We start from the raw sequence: 8,664 nt of genomic DNA on the forward strand, positions 1-8,664 counted from the left end.
CTTCCCTTCCTCCACTGGGAGTCACTGCTGCCATGGTTATTCCACTTTCAATTTCTCCTTTGAGAGAATCCAGGCAGACTCAAAGACTGAATCTTTTTTTAAATCATAATCTTTCCAAACAATTATAAAAACTTGTCTGACACACTATAAAGCGTAGTAGAAGTGTATGTCGCTCCAGCATTTACTTTAGAACAACGCGGTGCTGAATTTTGCAATAAGACCTGCCCAGGAAGGAGCCCAGGGTAGAACCAGCACACTATTTCAGAGCATTCCTGCCAAAGAAAATTAACAGCTTCTACTTCCTTGTTGGTTTTCAGTATCTATACACAAAGTCCATTTCATTATCACTTAAAAAGGATAGGAAAAGATGGTGTCCAGGCCAGGCTATAAGACAGTGAGAGAGGAAGAACCCCAGCCACTCACCCACTCACTCCACAACCCAGCCAGTGGTACTCGCAGCCCAGTTTAGCGGGCAGGACCTCCTGTTCCAAAAAGCTAAAAATAATATGGGGGACAATGTCATGTACTGGATACCAGTGATACACCTAAAGATCATGAAGATGGTAAACGTTGTATAATGTGTATTTTACCACAATTTTTAGAACATTTTTTTTAAAGACCTCTTAGACTACAAAGCTGAGTGGTTTGTTCTATGTGGATGTGCACCATGTGGCATGTGAGATTCTAGTTCCCCGACCAGGGATGGAACCTGTGCCCCCTGCACTGGAAGCGTCGAGTCTAAAGCACTGAACAACCTGGGAAGTCTCTGATTTTCATTTAATAAAAGAATACACGTTATGAAAAAATAATATGAGGGAAAGAATAATGAGGGGGAATACCAGCTGAGATAGACACAGCAGACCCGCATATGGGGTAATGCTATTGATATGAAATTACTAGAGGTAAAACTGGGGGCAGGCCATGGTTGCCTGGAGGGACAGCAGGCACTGACTACAAACAGAGGCTTTGTGCTGACTGAGTGCTTTCCAATGTGATGGTGGGAATGACTGCACAGCGGTATATATTGTCTAAAACTCATTAAACTGCACACTGACAATGGGAGAATTGTGGGCTGTGTAAATCATACCTCAGGAAAGCTGCTGCAAAGGCGGAGCATTTAGAAAGAAGTCGAGAAAGGGAAGAACCAAGAGAAAGGACATGAAGGGGGTATGGGAGGAAAAGCAGGGAGCCCAGGGGTGATGATTAGAAGGGAAACAATTCCATTCTCACTACACTCAGGTTTGAGCTATGAGCTTCTGAGCACAGCAGCTCAACTGCCTTTCATCCTCAAACCCTTAGATGAGGGGCAGCAAATATACTGAACCCGTGTGTGCCTGTCTTCTGGAAGATTATCTTCAAGGCAGGCCTTGGGGTGCTGCTCCAGGACGTGGCCCACAGAAACGGGGGCAGAGGCAGAAGTCACATCTTCCCAGAAGGACTGGCAGGACCACCTGGCCTCTCAGCACCCAGGAGCCCAGGCTGACTCAGCAGGCAGGCGCTCACCCCCCGGGCTGGTGGACAAGGAGGAAGGGCTCAGCCCTCTGCCTGATCGGGCCAAGAGGGTTTAGACAACTGTAATTTTATATATGTGTGTGTGTGTGTGTGTGTGTATAGGAATTCTCCAGAATTGCTCAGAGGGTAAAGAATCTGCCTGCAGTATAGGAGATGCGGGTTTGATCCCTGGGTCAGGAAGATCCCCTGGAAGAGGAATTGGCAACCCACTCTGGTATTCTAGCCTGGAGAATTCCACAGACAGAGGAGCCTGTAGAGTCAGACATGACTAAGTATCAGCAGCAGCAGCAGCAGCAGCAGCAGCATCATATATATATAATTTATTTGGCTGTGCCTGGTCTTACGGCATGTGGGACCTAGTTCCCTGATCAGGAATGGAACCTGGGCCCCCTGCATTGGGAGCGTGGACTCCTAGCCACTGGACCCCCAGGAAAGTCCCTGGACAACTGCAAATTTCAGACTGAAATTCCAATCAGACATCCAACACACGGCTCAACCTGGGGCCCTCCAGGACCCTCCGGCCTCTCTCCTCAAAGCTGCTGACTCATGGACTGATCTCTGAGCACCCCCACCACAGCCCTGTGGGAAAGGAGAGTGAGTTCCTGCACACATAGGGAGCCAGGGAGCCAGCTACAAATCTAAGCAGTGAGCAACTACCCTTAGTGAAAGTGCTGGCTTTTAGAGACGCCTGGGTCAATGCTGGGCCTGGGTCCCTGATGGGGAGGCGTTGACAGCCCCAGAGCCCCTCCTCCGTGACCTTCCCCACAGGAAGCAGGGACAGGGCCCTGGGCAGGCAGCTGCTCCACACACATCCTGTTAAAGAGACTAGACTCACCTATGGCAGCCGGAAGATACATCGTAGCGGAAGCCTGGGATGTGAAGGCACTGAAACACCAAAGAAGGGGCATCAAGGTCAAGCATGCAGCAAAGCAGGGTCCCTGCTCTGGCCATCCACAGACTCAGCCTGGATCAAACCCTGCTCTTGCTCTGCAGCGAGCACTTCCAGGCAGGCCTGGCGCCTCACCAGGATGGACTTCCACCCGCTAAAGGCAAGGTGCCTCCCTCCTGCTTCTATGTTCCACTCTAGGAAACAAACCAAACTACCCCTAGTTTAGAGACCAGACAAGCACATGGATGATGCTGATGAGGAATAGCTGAGTGAAAAGGGAGGGGGCCGGGGGCGGGGGGCGGGGGGCCAGACATAGCCTGGACACCCCAGTCCAGCCAGAGAAGTAATTCCTGTTGGCCCAGAGCCTTCCCACCAAAATGTACCCCAGGTGGGAGCCAGATGAGGCCAAAGCAGCCAGACCATGACTCAGAATGTCCCTGATGACCACACTGTCCCCCTCTGCCCAGGCAGATCTCCTCATCCCTGCCCACCAAGGACCACGGACTCCTCACCGCTGCCGAAGCTCCACATCATCTCTGAGCCTGGCTTGGCTGGCAGACAGCAGGTTCTGCAAGAATGCTCTAGCCTCCTTCCAGGCAGCCTGACCCAGGCCCATGAAGCTGTTGAGAGTTGGCTAGGACCAAGATGGGGAAGAAGAAAAGGAGATCACCGGTGGGAAAGCCCCTTGCACTATCCCTCCTGTTGACAGGAGCCAGCCTAGCAGCTCTCTGGGGCCCCTGTCACTTATCTCCAGTTCATTCAAACCCTCAGGACTTGAGTTCTTAGTTCCATCATTTGTTCATCCAGTGGAAGAGATGTGTCATTGTTCCTATTGGGGTTTCATCCCCACATGGCCTTATAGGCAATTGGCCAAGCCCAAGAGCTGCCTTCTGGAATGGCTGCCCCGTTAAGCTCGGGCCAGCCTGCAATGAAAATGGCTTGTCCCTCCAGCGGAGGCCTTCAGTCTGCAGGGGTCTTGCACCAACCCCCTTCACATAAGCTAAGAAGAGGTTTCTGAGCCACTGAGGTGCAGCCTAAAAAGCACTTGTGGATTTTCAAGGCCAGAGTTCCAGTCCTGGCTCCAATCCTTGCAGCCATGTGACCTGGGAAAATTGTGTCTTGTTTCAAGTTAGACCCTCATCAGATCTAATGAGGATGCCAGTCCTATGCCAGAGGGTCATTGTGAGTATTGAATGAGAGGTATGTGTAAAACTCCTGACGCATAGGGAGGTACTCAATAAATATCACCTTCCTTCCGTGGAAGGAGAGGATGCACATCAAAGCACTTAGACAGGGACTTCCCTGGTGTTCCAATGGCTAAGATTCTGCACTTCCAGTGCAGGGGGCTTGAGTTTGATCCCTGGTCAGGGAACTAGATCCCACATGTTCCAAAGACTCTACACACAGCAACAAAGATACCCTGTGCTGCAACTAAGACCTGTGCAAATAAGTAAATAATTTTTTTTTTAAAAGCATTTGACCATTCACAGGGAAGTACATTCACATCCATTGCCCATGTACATGTCCTTCAGGCTGACTTCTAAAGTGGTGGCAACACAGAGGGCACTTGGGGCCAGCTGTCCATTCCTCCTAGGCTGTATTTAAACCTAGAGAGCGGAGCTCCTGGCTCCCAGTATTCTTACCTGGAGAATCCCATGGACAAAGGAGCCTGGCCAGCTATAGTCCATGGGATTGAAAAGAGCTGGACACAACTGAATTACTGACTATCCAAGGAAAATCCCTGAGATCTCAAGGCACCACCGCTGTCAGAAATGCAAGGCAGGGACTTCTCTGGTGGTCCAAGACCGCACACTGCCAATACAGGGGGCCTGGATTTGATCTCTGGTCAGGGAACTAGATCCCCATTATGCAACAAAGATCCTGCCTGCCACATCTAAGACCTGGCGCAGCTAAATAGATTTTTAAAAAGAAAAGAAATGGAAGGTAAAGACCATTTTCTTAGTGGCATTTGCAACAAATGGCCACTGAGATCCAGTGCAAGCCACATCCCAATGTTCTACCTTATTGAAGACATCCTGGTGGCTGGAGAGGATCGGGCCAGTGAAGAGGTGCTTGATGACACTGAGGTCCAGGATCTGGTCCCCAATGGCCACGCCGATCCTCGGTCTTGGCTGGAAGGAAGATGGCATGGTCATCACTGGGAGCAGTTGGCCAGGCTGGGCTCACATACCCAGCAAGTCTGTCTATCTAAGAGCCCAAGGGCCCTGCTTTATAGATGGCCCTCTGTGGAGAGGAAGGGCTTCCCAGGTGGCTCAGTGGATAAAGAATCTGCTTGCAATGTAGCAGATACAGGAGACTCGGGTTCTACTGCCAGGTCAGGAAGATCCCCTGGAGGAGGGCATGGCAACCCACTCCAGTATTCTTGCCTGGAGAATCCCATGGGCAGAGAAACCTGGGGGGCTCAATCCATGGGGTTGCAAAGAGTCCAACACAACTGAAACAACTATGCATGGATGCACACTGTGGAGAGGGGCTGAGGAATTGGATCCTTAGCACCATACCCCAGCTGCTTTTGCCTCTCAGAGGGCTGAAACTGACCTTGTCATCTCTGTCTGGGCAGAGCCTGGCACCATCTCTGCCTCGAGGACACAGAGAGGAAAGAATGTTTCCTGCATAATCCAAGACCCTTATCCAGGCCAAGTCCCCAACAAAGTTTCTCAGGTGTCACTTAAATGCCTCTGGTGACAGGGAGCTCACCACCTCACCAGGCAACTGGATTATTTCTTAGGTTAAACCTAGGCTTTTTCTTAGGGCAATTCCTCTGCACAGCAGAGCAGAGAGTGTCCCAGGCACAGAGGAGGGTCAGGGGCTTGGGCTAATGTACTCTGTTATGGCTCAATCAGAGCAGAGTTCAGGTCATGAGGAAGCAGGAAGCCAGACTGTTAGAACATTCGAGGGAAGTTCCTTTCTGCACCATTAGATCCAGGCTTCAAGCCTGAATATGAAGATGTCTCAAGTATTTGGCAAAGTCTGGCCTTTGTCCTCACAGTGCTGAACTTGGTTTATCAACGAGGAATTCAAGAAGGACTTCCTGGTGGTCCAGTGGTTAAGAATCTGCCTTGCAACGCAGGGGACATAGGTTTGATCCCTAGACAGGGAACTAGGATCCCTCATGCCATGGAGCATCTAAGCCCACATGCCACAAATACTGAGCCCACATGCCAGTGTGCAGCAACTGAAGACCTCGTATGACACAATGAAGATCCTACGAGCCACAACTAAGATCCGGCACAGCCAAATGAATAAATAGAAAGTGTTTGACTCTTGGTAAAGCTTTAAAAAAAAAAAAAAAAAGAAGAAGAAGAAACCTGAGAGCATGTTTACAGACTCAACCAGCTGGGCTCATCCTGAGCTGAGCTTCCAGTTCTCCTGAACTACCAGCTTTGCCATCTCATGTCCAGTGAGTTTAAGAGGTAGGGCTAACGGCTGGCTTTATCTCCACTGGCTGCTCATTTTCGGGGACTAAGAGAAGATGGTTACCTCTCCATGCACGTCAGCCCTGGGGACAGGTGTAGAGCAGAACCACACCCTTACCCAGGCCTGAGGCCCCAGGCCAATTGGGAAGAGGCTGATCTGCTGGTAGACCCTTGAGCCATTTCTCTGACCCTGGCACCCACACTCTGCTGGAGGAAGAAGGGAGCTGAGGCCACTAGCAGCAGCCAAGACCTAATCATAAGGGTGGCTGCCTGCTTCCTCGGCTGCAAATAAAGGTGAGAAGCAGCCCGTGTGTCCGACCAACCCTGACCCTAGGACTCAAGATAGCAAGTCCCTCCATTAATTGTTGGGACTTCTCTTTTTTTTATGGCAGTATACTTGCTCTACAATTTTGTTTAGCTTCTGCTATACAGCAAAGTGAATCAGCCATATGTACATATATCTCCATCCCACCCCTCTAAGTCATCACAGGGCACCAAGCTGAGCTTCCTATGCTATACAACAGCTTTCCACTAGTAGTGTACATATGTCAAGAATACTGGAGTGGGTTGCCATTTCCTCCTCCAGGGGATCTTCCCAACCCAGAGATCAAACCCATGCCTCTTAACATCTCCTGCATTGGCAGGCGGGTTCTTTACCACTATCGCCACCTGGGAACCCTTGTTCACTACTGTTCCACCCAAATGATGCATGGTTGGCCTCTGGCATAGAGGAGAGGGAGGACTCTGCCTTGGCGACCTGACCAGTCTGGAGAGGTGGTCACCACCTCTGGAATGTCCAGCGCCTGCAGCCAGAGCTTCAACACAGCCAGTTCCACTTGAAGGGCCTCAGCCTTCTGGAATGTCAAGGAAGCCAACTCACAACCCTCAGCATTCTTCTCAGAAGGCAGTGAACCTCTGTACAGTGGCTGTCCTTGCACAGTCTAATATGAAAACAGCTGGGGTATGGAGTCTGCAAGCCACTGGCCACACTCTAAGGAGCATTCATTCTAGAGTTCTCTGGGATAAGTCAGAGCACACCCATGCCTCTTGCAAAGGCTTCAGCCTATGCGATTTGTCCTCCAGATGTGCACCCTGAGGAGAAGTGCAGACCCTTGGCTGAGAGCAGAATGTCAGAGGAGTGCAGAGGGAGGGCTGGCCAGCAGAGTGTGCTTGGCCAACACAGGTTAAGGTTTAACATGCCTCAGGCCCTTCAGGGGACTGTTAACCTTTGGCATCCTTGCGACATCTAGTCAGGCTTAGCAGTTGTGAAACCACATGCTGACTCTTCTAGATCCAAGCATTTGCTGCACATGGGGACAAGGATCAGTCATGGGGGTAGGAAACCACTTTCCAGAAGGCGCTAACTGCCACAGGCTCCGTTTAGCAAACGGTTCCTGAACATTGTTGGGTGCAAGCAGGTTTGGGAGTTCGAGGCTTCTCAGAGCTAATCAGGAGCTTACCATGAAAGCTGGAAGCAGAAAGCTAAGCCAAAAATGCCATGAATAAATCCAAGGGAATCTGCTTTCCCCACCCACGGAAATTCTTGTATATTTGATGATAAACCCCACAGTTTTCTTTCTGCCCATCAGACTACACTAAGTGAAATTTCATTTCCCTACCCCTAAAGGGCTTCTTTTGATCGCCAGGAAGCCCAAGAAGCTGAAAGAAAGCCAGTTGGAGGTAAAGAAATTAACCTCTTGGATCCCAGGGCTCTTATGTGAATGAATTCATTCCTCTGAGTTACTAAATACACCGGTTCAATGAATATTTCTAGGGTTAGGGGCTAACATGGAGGATGAACAACCGGCCATAATGAGGTGTCTCCAGGGAAGAAAACAGAGCGAAATGACTTCGGAGTAGGCAGTATGACTGCGCTTCAACTTCTCTGTAATAATAATATTTAATATAACTTGCTCTGCTTGCCTGAGAGGGAGATCCATACTTCGTTTCATTTTGCATTTAATTTTCTTGCAAATGTGCAGAAATAGGCTGACGGTTTCAACAACTCACATCTGGAAAACTACCAGGAGGGATCTGAACCAACAGCAGGAGGGTTCCGAACCAACATTCACCCTCGGCGATCAGCCCCAGCCTCCAGCCCCCTCCCAGGAGAAGGAGAGGCACCGCTCATGGGGCCCAAGCGACCCCGGGGGTCTTCACGAGGGGCGATGAGCCGGGAAACGACGGGCCCCACATCCAGCTCGGTCGGGTGCCGGCAAGAGGGGGCAAGGCTGGACTGAGGCCAGGGGCGGGGCAGGAGGGTGGGGGTCCCGAGCGGAGGGGACGCCCTCCCTCCCCGCGCCCGGAAGCGAGCGCTGCAGCTCACGTTGCCTCGAGTGGAGAAGACGCCGTAGGGCAGGTTGTGGATGGGGAAGTCAGAATCCTCGGCCACCGGGACGAAGGACATGCTGGCGAGCACGGAACAGGGAGGCAGGGTGCGCGCGGCCTGCGGGACAGGACTCGCAGAGATGGGCAGGCAGGGCCACGCCCCCTGCGGACTCCGCCCCCTCAGACCCCCCCGCCTCCCGCCAGAGCTGACCCGGTGACACACCAGGGCCCGGCCCGCCCCTTTCGAGGGCTCCGCCCCTTCCCGATCCCCTCCCACAAGAGACGCCCCTCACGAAGCCCCGCCCACCAAGGGACCCCTTCTCGACCCCTCCCACAAGAGACGTCCCTCACGGAGCCCCGCCCACTAAGGGGACCGCGCCTTCCCGGGCCCCGCCCACCAGGAGAACGCCCCTCCCGGGGCCCCGCCCACCACAAGACCGCCCCTTCTCGGGCCCCGCCTCCCCTGGGGCCCCGCCCCTCCACAAGGCCTGTTCCTCA

General features: G+C 52.0%; 1 protein-coding gene across 3 annotated transcripts in view; it reads right to left on the reverse strand.

The window, feature by feature from the left end:
* Window positions 1-8,332, reverse strand: part of FAH (fumarylacetoacetate hydrolase) — a 30,669-nt gene extending 22,337 nt beyond the window's left edge. The window contains exons 1-4 of one of the 3 annotated variants that reach the window (XM_044933039.2): window positions 8,165-8,332; window positions 4,423-4,533; window positions 2,914-3,035; window positions 2,348-2,397 (exon numbers count right to left, since the gene is read on the reverse strand). In XM_044933039.2, coding sequence (XP_044788974.2) covers window positions 2,348-2,397; window positions 2,914-3,035; window positions 4,423-4,533; window positions 8,165-8,245 — 364 coding nt within the window. In that variant the 5' untranslated portion in view covers window positions 8,246-8,332. Of the gene's footprint in view, window positions 1-2,347; window positions 2,398-2,913; window positions 3,036-4,422; window positions 4,534-7,761; window positions 8,110-8,164 lie in introns of those variants that run through there. The other 2 variants (XM_006076593.4, XM_044933040.2) reach the window with 2 other exon arrangements.
* Window positions 8,333-8,664: the final 332 nt, after the last annotated feature.

This window comes from Bubalus bubalis, chromosome 20, assembly GCF_019923935.1.
Source record: "Bubalus bubalis isolate 160015118507 breed Murrah chromosome 20, NDDB_SH_1, whole genome shotgun sequence".
In the NCBI taxonomy this organism is placed as follows: domain Eukaryota; kingdom Metazoa; phylum Chordata; class Mammalia; order Artiodactyla; family Bovidae; genus Bubalus; species Bubalus bubalis.